General features: G+C 42.5%; 1 protein-coding gene across 1 annotated transcript; it reads right to left on the minus strand.

Annotated features, from left to right (window-relative positions):
- Positions 1 to 866: 866 nt before the first annotated feature.
- On the minus strand, positions 867 to 21,130 carry kdm1a (lysine (K)-specific demethylase 1a; the record flags this gene model as incomplete). The annotated part of the gene is made up of 21 exons (XM_007894985.2): positions 867 to 2,095; positions 2,893 to 3,039; positions 3,381 to 3,508; positions 3,949 to 4,063; positions 4,857 to 5,044; positions 5,595 to 5,727; positions 6,502 to 6,613; positions 6,938 to 7,011; positions 7,558 to 7,692; positions 8,681 to 8,771; positions 8,942 to 9,084; positions 11,481 to 11,498; positions 11,919 to 12,013; positions 12,287 to 12,368; positions 12,812 to 12,918; positions 13,664 to 13,756; positions 13,982 to 14,060; positions 15,357 to 15,490; positions 15,929 to 15,967; positions 18,676 to 18,841; positions 20,882 to 21,130. Coding segments are annotated over 21 exons (2,514 nt in total), but the record flags the coding sequence as incomplete, so codon positions are not given.
- Positions 21,131 to 22,356: the final 1,226 nt, after the last annotated feature.

Raw genomic sequence — 22,356 nt, forward strand, 5'->3', positions numbered from 1 at the left:
TTTCACGTCGGGAGGACGTCCCAAAGCGCTTCACAGAATAGACTGTAAAGTGAATTGACTGTATATTTGTGGGCGAACGCGGCAGCCAATTGCACACAGCAATGTCCCACAGACAGTCGTAGATTGAAAATGACCAATTTATTTTTGTTTTGGAGGGATTATTATTAGGCTCTGTGTGGAGTAAGGAAACTTGCCCAAGGTTTCGCCCTCTGCCGGGAATTGAACTCAGGTCTCTCACTTGCAAAAGTGATCACAGAGCCTTTATTATGCACATGGGTGCAGTTTTGCTCTTATTACACAGACGGATGTTATAAAGAGCAGGGTCTAGTATGGGCTTGCCCTGATGGTTTTCAGTACTGAGAAAGAAGAACTCACTCGTGAAAGAATAACTCGTTTCTGAAAGCAACCTTTGGCAGCAGCAAGACAAAAATAAAACAGGCACGATGGGCTGGACGGCCTTCTTCTGTGGTGTACAATTTTGGGGCTCCAGAAGGGATCCCGAAGGATGTTGGGCACCTCCCTGTGGTGCACACGGAGATAAGGTAGCGCACGTGGGCAAGTCTGCTGGGTGGCTAAAGGAGACGAGGAAAAGGGTGTAAACGAGGAAGTAAAGAGCAAGATTTTCTTGAATGAAAAAATGTTTTTTTTTTCCTTTATCAAGTACAGGTGATGACAAAGTTTCTTTGAATTTTTCTGTGCCCAGTTACACCTAATTTGCATTCTGGCAACCGGTAATATGTCTGGCGAACCCACAGGAACACTGCGTTATGGAGAGAAGAGTTCATGCAATTTTCTTAAATGATGTCAGTAATCTGCGCAAATTAACCCTGTTATATCATAACCACACCCAGTGGACACCGCAGCAATGATAATACTTCTCCAATTAGACCAGTTTATTGCCTGCCCTCAATGGCATCTTCCCACTGTGTTACTCTTGTCTGAATACAGAGAAATCTGACTGTGCCTGAGATGTGTGGAATGATCTTTCGGAGAAAACAGTGGCATAAAAAAAATCATTGATTTCTCTGCTTTAAAAAAAAACTATGCTACTTACAAATCTTTACATAATCGTTACAAAACAAGGGAAGTGAAGAAAATAAAATTAATATGTACAGTTGGGTTTAAAAAAACGTCATCATCTGAGGGGTGTACATTGCAGGCAACACAATAAAAGACAACTCAAAATTTTCACGCTCGCCCAGCATTGTGGAAAATTACAGTCAGCTAAATTTGTTTACTTATTTGTTGAGCTAAATTCAGTATTAATTTGGAAATTGGTCTTTTTAAAAAAAAACTGCAGAAAAACAGATTCCAAGTTAATGGGAAGAAATTGCACCTGGAAATTTTGGACGCCTTACTCGACTTTCTAAGCACTTTAGAGCACCCAAAATCAGAAGGTATTGCAAATGTTGATCTCTGAACAATTTACGACGGTCACATCCAAAAAAAAAGTTTATTTCAGTAAATCACAACTCAAAAAAAAAAAATTCCTAAAGCACATACTCGTATGGCTGGGAAAAATACCGTCAGGAAAAAAGTAAATCTTTTATCAGTATTACAATCACACAACATTCTCACCTCGCTCCCAAAAAAACAGAAAGCCTAATAATGCATTGACACAAAAGTTAATGCTACAGAATACCTAAGGCTTCGCTTCGAGAAAAGGTTGGTTATCACACAGTTTGGTCACAGGTGGTGTTCGAAGTATCCTCGTTGCCCCATTTGGCCTTGCTCTTGGGTCAATGTACCTCCTCCTCTTGGCAGTCAGTCCCAGGGAAAAGGAGGGAAGGAGGTCAATGCAGCCCATGCATCAGTCTACACATAGTCTTCCGTAAGTCTACAGTAGCTTCTCCAGAGGAAATAAAACTTGCTTGTTTTCCATCCCACACCCACTTTGTTCTGTTTCAGATCACATGCTGGCAGGTTGCTGGGTGGGGATGCCAGGTGTGGCCTGGCGGGGGAGAGTGTACATCGCTCCCAGGAACTGATCCGCGATGCGGCCTGCTTCTCTCAACCCGCTCAGCAGAGCGCCGTGCACGGTCGCGGGGTAGTTGCGGATGGTGTGTTCCCCGGCGAAGAAGAGGCGAGGTACAGGCTGTAAATGGAGCAGAAAACCTGCAAATCAGGATTTAATCACCGGCTTGGCGCCCTGCCTGCTGTATCCCCTATTGCCTCAGTGTCAAAGGCAGGCAGAGATTCCAGATTGTGTGGAGCATTTCAAACACACATCAAGCAACATTATAACTTAGGATCCAGGGGGAAGAAGTTCCATCTGGGTCCTAGGCAGACTTGTTTCTTAGCATTTCAGAACACGCTAACCATGGGACGATTCCTAAATTCGGTCTTAATTCTGAAGCCGGCTTAAATAACCCTACAGATAAGGTGCGTCCAAAGAAAATCACCATCTAAGATGGTGGTTTCTAGCTCCAAGCCTTCTGTTCCCCTGATAGTAAAATCCTTCAAATAATGACCCTTGCACATGATATAGCCCCTTAAAGCATAGTTGAGATGTCTCAAAGCGCTTCACATAATATTATAAAGTGGGTTGACTGCGTATTTTGTGGGTGAAAAGTGGTAGCTAACTGTACACAGCAGCGTCCTACAAACAGTCGTGCATTGAGTAACCAGAAGTTTTTTTTTGTTTGTTTGGAACGACCTGAAAAGCAATCCGCCAATCGACTAACAACCAGGTTACTACTTACTGCTAGGTAAATAGAGGCGACTAGTGTGGAGTAAGGAAACTTGCCCAAGGTTTCACCCCGCCCGGGAAAACCCAAGTTGAACGCATGCATTTGAAGGACGATGAACAGAAATTCAATATCAATATTAGCAACAACAACAAAAAGCGCATTTTCTCAACAAATCATGGAAGCCAGTATGCAGATGCTCTACCTGAGGAGCGCCAGGAATGCTGGGGCCGGGAGTCACAGGCTGCGCCATCAGGTCGTAGTCGTTTCCTGAAGAACCGGCGGCCACGTAGGAATAGGAGCCTCGTGCCCACGGGTCCGCACGCCAGCGGGTCACCACCGTCTCCTTAGGCTGAAGGAATAAAAAGTCACATAATCCACCAGCAAGTCTATTTGTTTTTCTTGGTCGACCAACTCCACCCAGAAACCCATCACATCACCTCAGAGTATCCAAACTCTACCTACATTTGGAAATATCTGTTCTCTTGTGCGGTGCGCACTCTCTCCATAGAGGGGGTTCCCCCCTTGCTCACCTAATCTTAGAGAGATATCCACTCCCATTAATTTAGGCTTTGATTTAGTGTGAGACACGTTCAAAATTATTTTTTTAAAAACTGCTTAAAAATGTGATGATCCAAATTTCCCTATTCCATGCACAAGTGATCGCACACTCAAACACACACACACACACACCTGAGGCACTGCACCACTGCCAAATATTCCTTTCAGGATAGCAAGACAACGACCCACAATGACATCGTCGCTAATGTTCTCCATGATGCCGGCAGCCTCCCCGGCCACCAGGGCCAAAAGAATGGGGGCTGGCGATGGAAGGAAATAAAAGAAATGAAAGACACGAACAACAGCATTGCCACTGCACCACACTATGTAAGCAAAGCTAACAAGCAAAGGTCAGCTCACTGGGCAGCCTTCACAGAATAGACTGTAAAGTGAATTGACTTTACATTGCCACAAAATACAGTCACGTTACAGTATATTTTGTGAAGCGCTTTGAGAATTCTCAAAGACGTGATAAGCCTCTATATCAAATGCAGAAATTATTATGATTTCCAGTGGCATATTATTATGATATTCCGGCGGAATATCTATCCTTCATTGCCAGAATACAATAATTTTACAATTGGACAAACTTGACAGTCAAACTTCGACAATTACATCTGAACATTTAAATTTAGACAATTTTGGTAGATCAGCACAATGGAAATAAAGAATAAGCTCTTTCTGGTGCAAGAATGAATACCTTTGTAAAGATTCCAGAAGAGGAATAATTCTCCTCTGCTGGCAGTCGTACTTCCAACATGGCCAAAGAGATTGACGCTGGGATCCCAAAATACTCGGTCAAAGCACAGCACAACCTGGAGAGAATTATTATTAAAATTATTATTATTATGCAGAACTCTGTAAGCTGAAAGACTTATACTGTCTAACTCTATTTTTTATACTGATAGAAACTATCAAATGTAGTTGCAGCAGCAACTAACAAGGGGTAAAGACTCACTACAGTAAACCCTCTCTATTAAGCCAAGATGACCAGGATTTTGTAAGCAAAGCTAACAATAATAAAACAAAACATACAGCAATTAATACAGAAATTCAGGAGCAATGAAGGACCAAATGTTATTTATCACTCACACTCACAGGCGCATTCCTTTACGTGCTTTATCTTCCCATGGGATCTTCTCGCTGAACATTTCTACAATTTCTACCATCCATCGCAATTCTTTACATTTTAAAAATATTTTTCAAACCTTTAAATGAGTGGATTTGCAACAGTGAGATTGATGCCGAGTTTGGGCAGCTAGTCTGACGGTGAGTTGATGCTGTATTTGCTGGTATCAGGGGAAAATTGGCATTGACCTTACAGTATAAACTAGGGCTGAACTGAATGTCCAGCTGATGGATGGTAAACCTCTATTATGTTTTTCTTTCTGCTCACTGAGCTTCAAGTATCACTGTCACCTGACAGTTGGGATATTCACACCTACACACTCCCTGGCGATGCACCAATTCACCACCCCACCAAAACCTAGCCAAGAATAGCCACCTTGTGTACAGTTGTATTTTTCTCAGCTCCTGGTAGTCATAAGAGCAAATATAAAAGCAGGGAGGCCTATCTCTCATCTAGTTCTCACAGAGGAAGTGCCTCACCTTGTTGAGATTCCCAAAGCCCATCCGCTGAATGGCAGACGTCTTCCACTCGGGAAGGGGTGGGACAAACTGGACGGCCGCTGGCTGCTGTTTGAGCACGCCCAGAGGAAGTGTGCATAGGACTGCGTCACACTTGTAAATGAACGTCTGGCTATTGGAGCGCGTGTTTTGAGCAATGACTTCGCAACCTGAAAGATGGAGATTGGTTTTTTTTTGCAGGTGAGACACGTCAGACAGCGAGTAGCAACACAGGAACGAGCAGAATTCAAGATTAAAATCACGCTTTAGAGAGTTCAAAGAATTCACATCATGATTTTTAAATGCAGCTTAAAATAAAGACCAATTTAATATCATACTATGGTATAAACGGACAGTATTTGGGGGGAGAAAGATAGCCCTCAAGGTAACAGTGAAAGAGAACTTTTGCACATTTTACATGGTTACAGCATTGTATCTGCTGATAACCTCTCACTTGGGAGCTCCAAGGACTCAGCAGACCTGAACAGTTCCTATCAAAAAGCAATAATTCAAATTAATGGAAACAAAAGGTAGGGAGGGAGGGCCTGAGGCGAAATACATCGTAGTCAATTGTGAATGCTCTCAAGTTAACTTAATTAATTTCACATGGCTAACTCAAACACACAATAAACCAAGGATAAGAACACTGGATTTGGAGGCATTTTTGTTAAATGGATTCATACGAAGACCTGAATTACAATGAGAGAGTTGCTGACTGACCTGAAGCAGTGTAGCGGACCTGCCGCACGGCAGTATTTAATTTAATGTCAAGACCTTCCGCTAGAGCCACGGGGACGCATGAGTAGCCGTTCCGTACCGTTAAGTGACTTCCTGTGAATTCGAAGTCATCATCCTGAACGGGAGGCAAATAGGAAACAGTTCTAATGTTAGAGGCGAGTTTAGAAATGGCTTTCCATTTAACGTTGAATCTAAACTCTAATTAAACCATTGTGTGCATTGCCCATTAATCAACTCACAAGTCTCCTTTGACCCTCATGTTTTTAATTTCTAATTGTTTGATGTGCAGGGTCCTACAATCTAGTTTTCTTTGCCAATGCAAAAATAAGTCAATGACTTTCAAAAAATAATTTAAACAATTCTGGAAATGGGATACTGCAGTCGATAAACAGGACAACCTGATACAAAAAGATTTGCTCTCTGACCCCATTAATGTACATTAACCTTAGAAGAGCAGCTTTCTACGCCAGTGTAAACCTTACCTTTCCCATGCCAGGTTGGATGGCATTGCTCAGTAAAGTAGGCAGCCTATAAAGTGGGACTCTCTCTGGACACCGAGGAGAGTAACAGCTTGCAATAAGCCAAACACACACTAAATGATGATGTCCAGACAAACACGATCTATATTTAGTGTAAACATTCAAAAGGCTTTTCCAGACATTAAAAACAGATGGAATGTCTGGGCTCAAGGATTAGTATTTCTATTGAACTGTACATCAAAGTAACCACAAATGCAGCCTTTTAAACATTCAGATACAAATCTTTACTACTACTGCACCACTTCTTCAAACTCACCAGGTAATACGGACACAGACTAGCTACATAAGCAGATCAGCACTGTTAACAGGTGTGTTGAGCCATGTTGTCTGCACTGTAAATGCCCATTTACCTGGTCCCAGTGTTTCAACGATAACGTGGAGAGGGGTGTTGCGTTAGCAAATTCCAGATTAGCAAAATGCCAATCCAAGATCTGTCGGTCCCGCGATGACAAGTAAACATCGCTGTAACACAGAAAAGATTAGTCAAAAAAAAGCAAAGCAGTTTCCTGATCCCCCACCACGTCATAATTTCTATCATAAAATCTTATCGTGGAACAACTTATTAAACTCCTGACCAACAATTTCAAACTTCCTGTCAGATTAAACAGTGCAAGTGTCAATACTGCTAACTATTTTACAGCTCGTCACAAAGCTCCAGGTACAGCACTGATTAACTCCTTCAATGAAGCAGGACAATACTGTGCGACCAAGTTAACCAGTCATGCTGACAAAATTATCAAAACGTGATCTGAAATAGGATTCTGATCTCAGTGTGGGTGGAAATACCTGGGTGGGTTCGCTTCCAGTTCCTGGAGTTTCTCCTCAAGTTTTACCTGAGCCTCGGCAAGCTCGTCATACTCCTGTTAAGAGTAAAATAATAGACAGTCACATACCTGAAGGGATCGATCCCAGGCCTGCTCACTCAGCCAAACAAGGAAATATTGCTACTTCTTTAGAACTTGGGTAGCTCAATGAGTTAAGAACTTTTATTTCTGGGGACCTGGGCTCAAAGATAGAGCATTCTGTTCGACAACATGGATTGGATAGGACTTGCACTTATATAGCGCCTTTTGTGTGGGAAGGACTTCTTCCTTCACATTGACATTGGGAGGATTACTGAGCAGGGAGGAAAGTAGGGGGGGGGGAATTTCAGAATGTTGAGCAAAGGTACATTCAAAGTGATAACTTTTCCAGGGGGTTTGGAAGGTAGGGAGAGGGGGAAAGATACAGGAGTTTAAAAATAAACACGTACAACATCAACAAATTACATTTGTATAGTGCCTTTCACATCAGGACGTCGGAAAGCGCTGGACAGACAAGGATGTTCACCCAAACTGGGGGTTGGGATCAGGATGGCAGGGAGCTAATATATACATATACATTACTGTATCTTAATAGATACATACCTTACACAGAGCAGTTAAGTCTCTCAATTTACTTTTCACTAGAAATTCAGATGTAATATCACGTGGAGGCTTCACCTCGGAGGCTTCTTTATATTGCTGATGGAGCTCTTTGATTTTTTCCTTTAATGATACCATCTGAGAGGAGATGATAATTTTTAAACAAATCAATAAAACAGAAAAGGACAGACACTCGACAACAGTAAAAATCCTTTGAAATATTGCTGCAGCAAATAATCTCCAATCTACGGTAATAAATGGAGGTCCCTGCCATTTCCGGATATTTTCTATGTGCCCCCGAGTATCATATACTTGCAAAAATAAAACTACACGCACAGGCAGGGCATTAACAGTGACCTAAAGCCCTGCAAGCCAACCATTTGCCTTTCCGTGAGTTGAATCTCCGATGGAGCCATCAGTCATTCTGCATTGCATGTCTTTGTGCTACTCAGGGTAATACCTTTCTTTAGTAAATAGGCCAAAAGGAGAGCTTTCAATGGGTTTTAATCATATGGTGTGTGTGAACATGTTTTAGTTACATACAGTGAACAGAAGAATGGAGACGGCACAAACAGTTTAGGAAAAATAATGAATTCAACGTTACTCTGGTTTTGAAATCACTGCGCAGTGCCTCTTAAGCAGAAGTAGCACAAAGTGTTTGTGTCAGCAGCAGCACCAACAAAGGGCAGCTGATGGAATTGCAACCCAATCTGATAAACCGACAAAAATATAAGGGAGGTGCAGATAAGCGCAGTGATTTAAGCAATGTCAGAGGAAGGCATTGATCTGACAACAAAGTTAGACTTTTTTTAAAAAAAATAAGTGTTGAAAGTTCTATATGAATTTCTGTACTTTAGATTGGCTCCAGATTTCCCGAGTGCAATTGGAATTTTTATCAGTGGTACTTTCTAAATTCAACTGTGAACTTCGTGAAGGATATATTTTTGTGAAGGATATATTCTGTTCAGGTGCACGTTTACAACAAATGCAAGCAATGAAACATAGTGTTGAACTGGACGCATTAATTGAGGAATTCGGTAGCACATCACATTGGGAGACAGGTTTCAGTTTGAGAATTAACGCATTCCAATGCCCATTCCTACAACCCAGAACCTGCTGTAATTACCTTATTAAGCAATTCCTTCAGATCCTCCTGTGTTTTAACTATTTTCTTCCAGTGTTCAATCTGCTCATCCTTTACATGTTTCTCCTGCAATCTGTAGCAAGATATAGAAATCAAATGTTTTTTTTTAAAAACAGCCCACAGCATTTTACTATTGCTTACATCGCAACGTTTTAATGACAATGCAGCCAGCGTTGCTTCAGTATTGCACTGAAATGTCAGCTGAGACTGTCCAACTCAATTTAACAAAGAGAAAGTACTCACTGTATTACAACTTCCAGTGCCTGCCCTAATGAGACGGGCTTGTTGTTCAGGTAGTTGAAATCCAACTGGTGACTGAGATAGGATGTGGCTTCCAGCAAACGATTGAATTCCTGCTCCACCATCTCGTCTTTTTCTTTTGGAACCTGAAAGACACAGAAATCGACCCGTTGTTGCTTTATCAAAATAGAACCAGGATCATTTGTTGATGTGCTCAGAAATACACAGTAACTTCAGCTAAAAGACACAGGTCTCCCATTGCAAACAGGGCCCCCGTAGTTACACAAGGCCTTTTTTTTGTGAATTACATACTTATAAGTACAAAGGCATTTCAGACACAGGGAATGGTACACATTTTCCATTCGGATCGCAGCTATTCCAAATATAAGAACGTACAACACATCCCCCTCTGCACTGCCCCATGTAAAAACATGGTCAGGTGCAGAGTGCAGCACCACTACTCGGTGTGAAACTAGTGCAACCCTTTTGAAGAAACAGAGATGGGTAGGGAGGAAATCATAGGAATGGAAGACATTAATTCTATATATTTATTTAGAGGAAATTCACCTGAAAATACACAAATATCCACAGAAAATGATTGAGTGCAGGAACTTCAAAGTGCTAGTGTAATCAAAAGCCTACACAGATCAGTCCATGCTATACATTGATCCGCCCATTCACATGCATCTGATGCACAAGGTGTGCCAACATCCTGCCAATTGATGTCTGAAAGAATTCTTTAATAATACTTGTATTTGATATGGCGTCTCATCACATCTTTGAGACGTCTCAAAGCACTTCACAGCATATATTGTAAAGTGCAGTGACTATATTTTGCAAGCGAAACGCGGCAGCGAATTGCACGCAGCAATTAAGGTGGCCTTTGGTTACCTGAAGGTCTGTAAAGCAGCATCTGTAAGGGCCTGTTTCACCAATGTGTACATGTCCCATCAATAATATTCAGCGACAACATTGCAAAATGTTCTACAGTGTATTAAAGTCCCTGTGCACACATTTGGGCACACACAAGCACTCTAGTTACTGACAATGCCTACACTCTCCCTCTTGGGTATTCCAGGTCTCAGATGAAAAGACAGCACCCACGATGCCTGGTTGAGGACACTACCTCCACTCAGCCAGTGAATGATCTGCTCCTCACGTAGACTTCATCACACATCTTGTTTTTCCTCAGCAACACATTATTTGTGCTGAATAGTGAGTGACCTTTCCCTCAACTCGAAAACTTGCTTTGTCTAACCCCAAGGACGAAGACAATGGATCATCTGTAGATATAAGAGGAGATTAAATGTTTGTTTTACCCGTGTCTATGTCAATAAGTTTGTAAAAAAAATTGATCCAATACATTTTATAGTTTTCTAAAACAAATATAAACTTTAGGTATTTTACAGAAGATAACGTTAATAGCTGAAAGCGTTGCATAATAATACATAGGAACCAATAAAAGGTTTCAGAATGTTAAAAAAAATTACCAGAATTTGTGGAGTTAAATGAGATGAGGTTTTTACTTAAGCCACTCCACCTCCATATTAGTCTTGCACAGCGAATCTGTTGAACATATCCCTTGTCCAGTTATTTGGCACAAGTCATCTTGCAGTCTTCAAGGTACTGGGCACTTACGAAACTGACAGCAGTTCAGGGAGCAAGACACAGCATCGGTGGCCAGCCCTTTGGTTTTCTGCACTTAGAAATCAAACTTTGTAAACCGAACGAAAGATTCCCTCTGTATGAGGCCTTATAGTAAAGGCATTCATTCGGTGAATTAGACTGGGAGGACTAATGGTGATAGATTCTCAAGTCGGCTCAAATGCCTTAAGGCAGGCTCTGTGGGCGCGCTTCACTGGTGTGAAAGACACAAGTTACACATAAACCTAGTATGTGAAAGAAATGAGCCGCGCTATCTCATCGCAACAACAGAGAGCATTGGTCAGATCCCCAAAGAAAACCAGTGCACCTCAAGCTCGAGTTTCATTTAAACATTCTTCTGTGCTAACTTGTAAAAAGCGTTTGCAGATTGAATGGAATTGCCAGCGTTACTGATTCGTCGCCATCTGTGCAGCCATCAAGCACGGGGTCAGCTGTTAAGACATTTAGCTTTGACAGACATCTTTGTTCAACCAAACTCCAGTGATCTGAATGGCAGGGCAAAAGGCTAAAGACCATAACAGTTTTAATGAAAGAAGACAAGCTTCTACCGTGGACATCTGCTGTAGTTAGTGCCAGTCTCATGAACTCAACCCTTTTAAAGCACTGAATCACTTTGTATAATGCACACAAACGTGTCTCCCTCACAGACCATCCACAACAATGAAACTCAGTGTAGCTGTGATGAAAGGTGGTTGATGCAAACTGCAAGATTAGTCTTCATAAAATGGAAGAGAAAAAAAAGATTGTGGTTACTTTGTCATTACACAAAAGGTGTAAACAATTTATGAGGTCTGTCTACTGCCTTTCCTCATACTCGCATATATTTATGCACATCATAACATACATTTATTAGAAAAAACAATGGAATAGTACATACGTTTGTGCATCTTTCTCCCTTCATTGGGAATAGATTCCAAACAGCAGGAATGACATGGAAAAAAAAAGGAAACCAAAGTAAATAAAGATTAAAGCAGCACTTTTGACAGTGCCGTCATTGCAAACAATTTAGGAAATGCACGAGTTGTTTCTCAGAAGTATCCACCGGCTCCAATTCACCTTCTCTTCCTCCCACCCGTTGACCATCTATCTTCACTCCACTTTGCCCACACTGTTGTACGGCTTAGATGGGAAACTCACTGCATTGAAAACCCCGGGTACAAACCGCACCCTCCTAACCCCACAATAAGTGCACGTGGCAGTTTTAACGCAAAGCTTCACCGAGGAATACAATACAAGCAGGCAATTCCAAATCAAACAAGCAGTTCTGCAGGTCTGTGTTGTGCCATGCTTCATAACTCAATTCGTTCAGACTTACAGCCTGCCCATTCGCTTCATACAGGGGACACTTCTGCTTTATCTTGGCCAGCTCCATGTTCACTTGTTTGCTGACCACTGCCATCGGGTTTCCACCTGCAGAACAGAATTATTAACCTTTGTTGCAACAACCCTAACCCAAGCCTCCCATGGTTGGATAAACACCTTTCATTTGAGCAACCCATAAAGGAAAATGTCGTATTTCATTTTTAATATGCAAATCAAATGGGGGGTAAAGCAAGAGAGAGGAAAGACAAGAGAACAAATCTGGGTAATCAATTCCCTTCTATTCACCTTCCAACTCACCTATAGCTTCGAAAGACCCATAACCACATGATAATTCGTTCTCAAAAGTTGCACTCAACTCACCGAGTCCTGTTACTACCATAGCCCCCAAGTCAGCCACGTAGTTTCCTTTCCTGAACGTGGCCACTCGGCCTCCTACACGGTCCTGCAGTTAGCAAAACCCACATTTAATAAAGATGCATTTAACCACACTGAAATTCATCATTCTACAGGAATTAGTTTTAACATCATTGGATTACATCATTGTGCAGGTCAAATACTTCTCCCACCGCCGCCCTCCCTCCTGCCTCTAATTTGAACCACCATACAAGGAAACAAATCTATTTGCACTCGTTTCTTCAATAAAGTAGTAATTGGCAGGTGCTGGAGAATAAGCAGCTGAACGCAAACGTCAATGGTACCAACAGCGAGTGAGCCCACTATCCCACCAAGGTGCTGGTGATCGATCCGCTTAATGCCAGCAGCTTGGGATGTCCTCCTTTAAAATGTAATTTGTTGTTGCTAATTGAGCTAGAAGGGATTACGACCTTCCCCCCACCCACCAACTCTAGCCACCCCACTCAATCGTTGATTTGTAAGCAGACTTACCCTAGACTCCAGGACGGTGACATCCATTCCGAAACTCTGTAACTGTCGAGCAGCACCTAGCCCTGATACTCCAGCACCAATGATGATCACTTTCCCCGTCTTCTTCGCTGCAAACACAGAGTTACAGAACATAATGAATTCAGACAATACACATCGCCATTCTAACACTCCAATTATTATCATAATAAGCCGCAACCAGTCCAGTAAGAGGCTTTTTTTTAAAAAAAACAATAAAATACCCGGTTCAATTCATCCCAATTCACTCAACTGTCAACGTGAAATTTGTTTAAAGATTGGATTTCTAAAGAGACAAAATGCCACAACGAAGGGAATAAAACTCAAAACGATCTTGTAAATGGATTTAACTTGTTTACAATTTATCGAATAATGCTAATTTGATGAGCTCTGCCATGTTAAGTGCTCCAAGATGCTGCTCCACATGAGGCAACTATATAAATGTACGTTGCTATTATGAAACAAAAACAGAGAGAGCCGGGAAAACTCAGCAGGTCAGGCAGCATCTATGGAGAAAGGAAAGTCAGTTCTGACGAAGGGTCGTGGACCCGAAACGTTGACTCACTTTCCTTTCTCCGTAGATGCTGCCTGACCTGCTGAGTTTTCCCGGCTCTCTCTGTTTTTGTTTCAGATTCCAGCATCTGCAGTATTTTGTGTTTTGTTCACGATGCTATTATGGTGCCCATAACAAACATTTTGAAGCATTTCACAAAGAACTACTGTCAGGTGTAATGGCTGTGCACAACAGATTCCAATTAACGACCCTGGAGGACCCACATGCTACATAACATGAGCAATGGTTGTCAAAACAAGAGACTCGGCGATTACAGTACTTACACGGGAGAGGCTTAACTCTCTTGTAGATCCCGAAGTTAATTAAACCATGTCGCTCCAGGTAGCTGTGTACCCTGTGGACCAGTACAGCATCACCTGAGGGGAGAGATAAAGGTAAATTGAATACTGAAGCCAGTGCCATAATTCAGGATTATTCATTCGATTTAACATACTTTCTAAAAAAAAATAATTCCCGAGTTCAAGAACCGCTAGAAACACTTCACATTCACAAACCTTCCCCCCACACACAACACGCTGCCAAAAATTCCAGAGAAGCCTGGCCCGTGGCTCAGCAAGTGGCTTCAGAGAAGCTGGACTCACTGTTATATGGAGACTCCAACTGCTGAAGTGTCGTCTCGAAGGTTAACTGCACCTTGGGATTGTCAAGCCAGAGCTGTAGCTGCAGTTAACAAGAGAAGACATGCGTCAAATTACATGCAATGAAGTTGTACAAAAAAATGCTTCGTGGGAAAGAGTGCTTAGGGCAGTACTATCAATCCATGACTGTTTGTGGGACATTGCTGTGCACAATTGGCTGCCGCGTTTGGCCCACAAAATATATACAGCCAATTCACTTTACAGTATATTCTGTGAGGCACTTTGAGACGTCTCAATGACATGATAAGGCGCTACAACAATAAGATTTCATTTATAGAGCGCCTTTCACATCGGGAGGACGTCCCAAGGCGCTGGACAGTTGGGTTGGGACCCGAGCAGGGGGGAAATGATTCAGGGTGAGGGGAGGGAAGGGAAGGAGCGAGGAGGGGAGTTAAAGGTACGGTCGAAGAGAAAGGTCTTGAGACCGGCCTTGAAGGAAGAAAGGGAGGAGGCAAGGCGAAGGCACTGGGGGATGGAGTTCCAGAGCCTAGGGGCTTAGAGACTGAAGGCCTGGCCACCGATGGTAGGGCGGTTGGGGCGGGGGATGTGGAGCAGACTGGAGCCAGAGGAACGGAGGGTACGGGCAGGTACTTAGGGGGAAAGTAGGTCGGAGAGGTAGGAGGGAGCGAGGCAGTGAATAGCCTTGCAGGTGAGGATCTTGAATTCGATCCTCTGGGGGATGGGGAGCCAGTGGAGGCGAGCGAGGGTAGGAGTGGGAGCTATATCAAATTCAAGGATTATTATAGATTATTACTAGGCCATGCGTTATTACTGCAGCTAATAATAGAAAGTAATTAATTCCATTAGGAGGTTTTGTTTTCCTCTGCTCACTCTCTCAAACCCTCTTGGACGCAAGAGGAAACTGAAGATTTAGTTTAAAAACAAAATCATCTTCAAGCTGTGACAAAGATGGTCAATCACACCCAATGTAGTACAAGCAATATCTAGCTATCGGCTTACTAATGGGTTACCACGCAGGATTTAGTGGAACGCTCCACAGCACGTTCACACTTTCGAAACATACGTTTCTCCCCAAAACAAAACATAAATACAGACCATCATCTCCCTTGTAATGGTACCCACAGCAAGCAATTCGAACCATTTCGCCCTCAAAATATACAGGTAATTCGCTTTACAGTATATGCTGTGAAGCGCTTTGAGAAATCTCAAAGACGTGATAATGCGCTCTATCAAATCCAAGGATTATTATATTATTATTTTACAAAGAACTGCTGTAAGGTGTAGTGACTGTGTACAACAGAATATAAAGGACAAACAGAGCATTGATTTGATAAATGTAACGGTTGTAGAAACTCACTGTGCGGTTCCGGATGTACAGGAACACCTTCTGAGTCTGTGCAGGACCACTGATGATGTCAGGGAAGCAGGCTGCTTCCTGTGAGGTCATGCGATCGTGAGGTAGACGACTCTGGAAAGCTGCTCCCTCAACACCTGACAAAAATGAACTTACAAAATTAGTGCAACAAAGCTTGAACTGTGCCCCTGGAATAACACACAGCAAAGCCACCGTAAGCCTCCAACTAGACGCACAGGTTCTCTGCCAGGTGGCTACGGAACAGGATCAATAACTCCTCACACAGACGTGGACGAATCCCTCTGAGCAGCTCCTCCCGGGAGCTTCTCTTCCCGAGCACCGATGGTGAGAGCCGGGTCATCAGTTGCCGTGTTCACATCAAACTTGGGTGGGAGAAATTCCGTCCCTAATAAGCTTACCCCCAACACCACAACAACCCCCACGCAACACCTTCCTGCCTCACAGATACTTTCTGCCACAAAAGGGACGTCAAAAACACAAAATTAAAAAGGCAAAAAAAAAAAAAAATCCCGAAGAGTTAAAAAATAAATCAAAGTAATTTAAACAATACGTACCTGCAAACGACCCTGGCAGACTGATGTTGCTCCAATGCACTGCGGAACGAACGTAAAAACATTCACACGCATGCGCACACCACTAATTTCCCTAACTTCCGCGGTTTTATTAAAGCATTTTGCAATTTCTTTTTTTACTAACACCAATAATTTTGTACAAATAATTTAATGTCTGGCAGTTAACTGGAATATTAGAAGCTTTGGAAGGGTCGTCAGGGCAGATTACCACAACCTGCGATGGCTGAAGATACTTGGCCACGGCAATTTAAGCCTCCCTGCACCATGATACGCCCCACAAGAACCCTTCCAACGTGCTAATATTAAGTTATTACATTTTTCAGTTTTTATTTTGATAAGATCCGCCTTTCACCTCCCTCACAAACAAAGACAGCACAGAGGTTATTTAAAATATAACATGATACAAATTGCTAGACTAAAGAGTACTTAAATGGAAATGTATTATATCTTGCTGCCCAGTATACAAAATCATCTCTTGTGTTTACAGTGAGCATTAGTAAAGGCTACATATTAAAAATCTAAAGGACGATTTTATTTCAAGATTGAGGGGAATGAATGGCAGAACTATATTTAATTTTTTTTAAACTTTATTTTATGCATCGAACACACACAAGCAATAATATATCCCAGGAAAAAAACATTTCCGACATCTCAGTATTAAACCATATGTTAAAAAAAATGCTTCTTCCAATAGCCTAGAGGTCAGTTGTTAAAGTTGGGTATGGAATGAGTTAATCCACGGCAGCAATTGGGGCATTATAAGTTGCTTAGAATCTCTGAGTTTGGGGAGAGAGAACTTCAGTCAGTGTGCTTATAAGATGTGGGCAGCGTTGGGCTTGTTTGTAATGCCCGCCACTATTCACCAGCTTGGTAACAACCTGTTTAGACTTTTATACGAAGAATGGTCACTTGTGTGAGGTAATCAAAGAGATCTCAGCCCACGTGGAACTAAACATCAGCGCAGTACAAGACAGCACCTTCAGGAGATGAGGACGGAAGAAAATGGACAACATAGCTTTTTCCTGGTCACCACTGCTTAAAACTACAAGCAAGTACCTTTAGCACTGGACCACAGGCAGTGAGACCACATTTGATCCACCGAGTCAATAAATATATTCCAATGCTCAGTGCTCTCACATAGAAAGCAACTTTGCAGTTGTCACCAAGTGTCTTCCAACACACACTTGCGTGTATAAGAGGTCCATACAAGCTAACATTTAGTTTCATTGCTCCAATAATCGTGTCTTTGTCATTTTTCCAGCCAGTTACTACAAAATTCTTTGCCAAGTGCAACTTTAGTGTAGCAATAGTTCACAGATGGTTAAGAAAAGATGACAGCAAAGGATTTTGTTTTTAGAAATGGAAAATGAAACATAGTCCTCTCATACAGTAGTAAGACAGTGTTGAATTGTGGTGAAGTATTTCTATATACGTTATCCAGAATACAAGACAGCAATCAGTTCATATGAGAAGCCCAAAAGCCTTGTAGCCTTAGCTTTAAGATCATTTTGCAGAATTCCAAAAACTTCTTAAATTCAGCCCAAGTCTAAAATTTGGTTTTCCACAGTTCTTTTTGGTGACTGTGGAAAACTGGCTACCAAACCGTTTAACATTTTCCTCCAAATTCTACAATGATCTTACATTTTGAGACACAAGGAATTTGGGAAGTGTCAGAGCAAAACGTGACCATTTAAAATGATCAACCAAACCTCCAGGTTAGATTACACCATGAAATCACCTGAGCTATATTCCTTATTCTCCGATGGGTGGAATGTACACTGGTTATCAGCAAACATTTGATATTGACTCTCACTGTGAACATCCAACATCAATAATATATATATAATAATGATATTGATTATATTGGTAATCCCAGCCAGCAAAAAAAACCTGGGAATGGGTGCACATTTTGGGGAGGGGGCATGAAAAGGAAAGCTCAAATGTCATCTGATTTCCAATCCTTGACTGTCTAGTGCCTTGGGATATCCTCCATTAAGTAATATAGGGAATGAGCTGGAAAGTAGGAAGAAGGCTTACTTAATACTAAAAGAGATAGCGGTGGCACAGACACAACGAGCCAAGTAGCCTCCTTTGTGCTGAAAATTTCCATCCGTGGGTTTCAATGCTCAGTAAGATGACAGTCTCAATTTATCAGCTTCTTTGCAATATAATGTAGTGATTCAATTTAACGTGGATGGAAATTACAAAGCTTTAAAGTCATCTTTGTCAGACAGCAAAGGTCTCTGATACACAGGTACATTAAAAACAGGGCATTAGGTGATTCTGATTCCAGCGTTGTAGCTTCAAGAAGAAATAAACAGAGCTAAACCAGTTGAAAGAGAGATCAGTATCCAATCTTTCACACAAGAGGGTTGTGAAAATGTGAAACCCCAGAAAGCTGTCCAAGCAAAATCAATTAGAATGTATAAAAAGGAGATAGATACTAAGGAAGTAAGGGTATTATTAAAGGAAATGCAGAAAAGGCGCGGGAATGCAATTAAAAAAATCAACTGGTGAACAGCCGCGATGGGCTGAATTTTGGGACGTCCTCTTGACATGAAAGGCACTATACAAATGTGATTTGTTGTTGAATGGCCTCCTTCCGTTCCTAAATATAGTGCTGGGATATCCTAGGCCAGTGTAGGTCAGTAATGTGTCTCCAGCCCTTTAGGGTTTTGTTGCCTCTGTACCCATATAGAGCTGTTTGTTTTGTAGTAAATGCCACTTACCAGATGGTTCCTCTGGATCACTGTCAATGTCCTCCTCGGGGGGTGGGGGCTGAGGTGGGGGCACTTGTTTCTTTTCCTTTTCAGCTTTAGCATTGCGTTCCTCTTCTGAATAATATTCATCCTCCGACAGGTTGGCCAAGCTCTCGTCCATCTCTCTGTACTCAACCTACAGAATCACAGGAAAAACAAACCATTAGCTGACAGTAAAGTCCTACACAACAACAGTTGGCCATTTAAAATACTGATATGTATTGCTCCAGTGTGGGTCTCACTGCATATGAACCTTCTACCCTTGAGACAGCATTTTTTTAAAAAAACACACACATTCTCTCTCCCAAAAGCATTAAATTATACTGGGGTTCCTTGTGTGTTGGCAGCCATCCAGTCCCATCCTCAAGTGGTCTGGACAGCTGTTACTGAGAGGCTAGCTCACCAAATGGGCTCCAAGACAGCCCAGCTCCATTCCATCCTTTCCAGCAAAAACAACTTGATCATTAAAACAACTTGATGCATTCAGGAAAACAAAAGATGAATGCTCATTAGTACAGCATTAAGGCTGTGTCCAAGGATCCACTGGATCTATGGATCTATGATCTCACACACACACACACAATGCCTACGTGCAGTGAATACTTTTTAAACGGTAGAAATCGGTGTAGAAGAAACGCTATGTAAAACGACAGTCAATATTTATGGGATTCATATATACAGTATTCTCAGAAACTACTTACAAACCAATCCAACAACCAACTGACATGCAGAAATGAATAACAATTTCACCAATTCTCTCTTCTTTTGTCTCCATCACCAACCCACGCAGCCCTTGTTCACTCTCCTCCTCCCTCCCAAATCAAACACAATTGTGCCTTTTGGATCAGTTGACACCCAACCTAATTGGTTCTGGCCCTCAACCATCATCAATTGAGAAGCATTATCAAAACGAACGGCAAGGATATCCTCCCCAAAACAATTGCACCAAAATATTTTTTACTTTGTAAATGAAAGATATGCAATTATATCAAATACATTAATTAAATAAGTATACATATAAAATAATACTTGCATTTTATTATTAGATTACTATAATATATACCAAATTATAATAGGTTTATATTGCATATTTATTCCAATGCATCCCAAAGCATATCTAAAATTTTAAAAATTCAACACCTAATTTAACAAGGTATGGGTGAAAGGGCAGGAAAATGGTACAGACACGAATGGATGAATACTTTCTTCTGTGCCATAAATATCCTATGGGTTTGTCTTATAAAAGAAACAACACGACTAAAAACCTGCTCTGTCTGTGCCTTGCAGATATGCCTACAGATATGCATAAAAAATTATTTATATACAATTATATATGCACAAGAATCTATGTACACATGTGTATACACATGCATATCTAGTTATATCCAATTATATCAACCATATACAAGATACAATCATATATGTATAATATAATTATATACTGTATTATGCACATTAATCTTATATACATATGTACATAAACATGAATTATACGACTATAAAAATATATATAAATATATATTATATATTTTAAAAAATATATACTGGATGCACCCCAATGCCCTTGAATTAAAACAACAGCAGCAACTTGCATACAAATAAATATTTAACTCTATAACACAGTATAACATAACATGGAGGATATGTAATGATATATATACCATTATGTATGTATATAATACACACAACAGTATATATAATTACATATAAAATATACACAATACATATCATATATGTATATAATACACATAACGGCATATATAATTACATATACAATATACATAACAATATATACCACATGTGCATATAATATACATAACAGTATATATAATTATATATGATATACACAATACATATTATACATGTATATAGTATACGTAACAGTATATATAATTATATATGCAGTACACATAACAACACATGTATGTGCATATAACATACATAACCGTATATATTATACACAACACACACAGTACGTATTGTATAGGTATATAAAATACGTAACAGTATACATAATTATACACGTATATGGTATACACATACAATTATATGTGCACAGATGTGGTGAACCCCACTTTCCCCCCCTTCTCTCCTTTATAAACGTGCCCCCCCCCATCCCCCCATCCCCCACCCCCCCCCCCCCCCCAGCCCCTAACGAGAGCGGTGGGCGCCTTACTTTAGCTCGCTTGCGCTTGCTGGTCCTCCTGCCGTCCGGCGTCTCTGCCGTGCCTCCCTCCACGGTGCCCTCGTTGCTGCTGCTGCTGTGGGGCGACGCTCGCTCTTTCTTCTTCGGGGTGCGCTCGGCCGCCGAGGCCGCGGTGACGATGGAGGAGGAGGAGGAGGAGGTCGACGACGACGACGAGGACGACGACGAGGACGAGGAGGAGACGACGGCCGAGGGGTTGGCGGCGGCGGCGGCCGAGGGGTTGGCGGCGGCGGCTGAGGAGGAGGAGGAGGAGGCGGCTGAGGCGGCCGCTGAGGCTGGGGCCACGACCGAGGAGGAGGAGGAGGAGGCGGCGGCGGCGGCGGAGGAGGAGGAGGCGGCGGGAGCCGGGCCGGGGCCGGGGCCGCCATCAGCCTGCGGCTCCAGGCCCTCGCTTTGTCTCTCCTCACTCTTCTTACCCACCAACATCCCGGCGCTCGCTCGTGGCTCTTTATCTCTTCCTCTCGCGGCCCTCACCTTCCCCCCCCCTCCCTCCCTCTCCCTCTCTCTCCTCTTCCTCCCTCCCTCCCTTCTCTCTCCCTCCTCACCTCACCACCACCGCTCCTTTTTTCCTCACGATCGACTCCCCCCCCTCCACACCACACACACACACACACCCCCCTCAGCTTAACCCCCCCCCCACTCCCGCCGACTGCTGCTGGAGGAGGAGGAGCCGCCGCTTCTCTCTCTCTCTCTCTCTCTCCCCCTCTTTTTCTCTCTCTTTCTTTCTCTCCCTCTCTCTCTGCTGTCGTGAAAGTTTTTTGTAAAATAAAAATGATGATCACAAACCCCGAGAGCGAACGAGCGAACGAACGAAGCGACTGAGCGGCGCCAACACCAGCCGGGGCAACCTAGCTTGCTTGACGCTGCAGGTCCCGCCCTCCTGCCGCGCGCACCACCCACGCGCCGCCACCGCGCCCCCGCCCCCCCCTGATTGGTCCACGCCGCCGTCACTCGCCCCGTGATGGACGTGGAGCCCTCAGCACGTTCGGTTGAGCCGACAAATTGCGTAAAGACGTGACGTGACGTGACGTTCTCCTCTCGCTCCTCCCCCTCCACTCAACCCCTCCCCCTTTCTCAGGCAATGGAGGAAGGGTTGTACCTGCACAGGTGATGGGGGGCACCTGTCACCAGGTTCTCACTATTATTTCGCCCCCCCCAAAGTGCACAGTACATTCACTCTACAGTGTATCCTGTATTATTATTATTATCCTGCCACGCGCTTTGAGAAACTAAAACCAGGGTTCTTTCGCACTGAGTTGAGGAAGAACTTGAATTGAACCAATGCAAATATTTAGACTTCTATTATCGGCATTCATTCAAATTTTAATATGCACCAATTAGCCTAGTCAATGCATTTTCTTTCGAAGTGTTCAATTGCATCACTATTTTCAGCCAGGTTTCACATCACCAGCTGCCTTTTAAGATCGAAAGTTACCTTCAAATAG

Source organism: Callorhinchus milii, unplaced genomic scaffold, assembly GCF_018977255.1.
Source record: "Callorhinchus milii isolate IMCB2004 unplaced genomic scaffold, IMCB_Cmil_1.0 Scaffold10, whole genome shotgun sequence".
NCBI lineage: Eukaryota > Metazoa > Chordata > Chondrichthyes > Chimaeriformes > Callorhinchidae > Callorhinchus > Callorhinchus milii.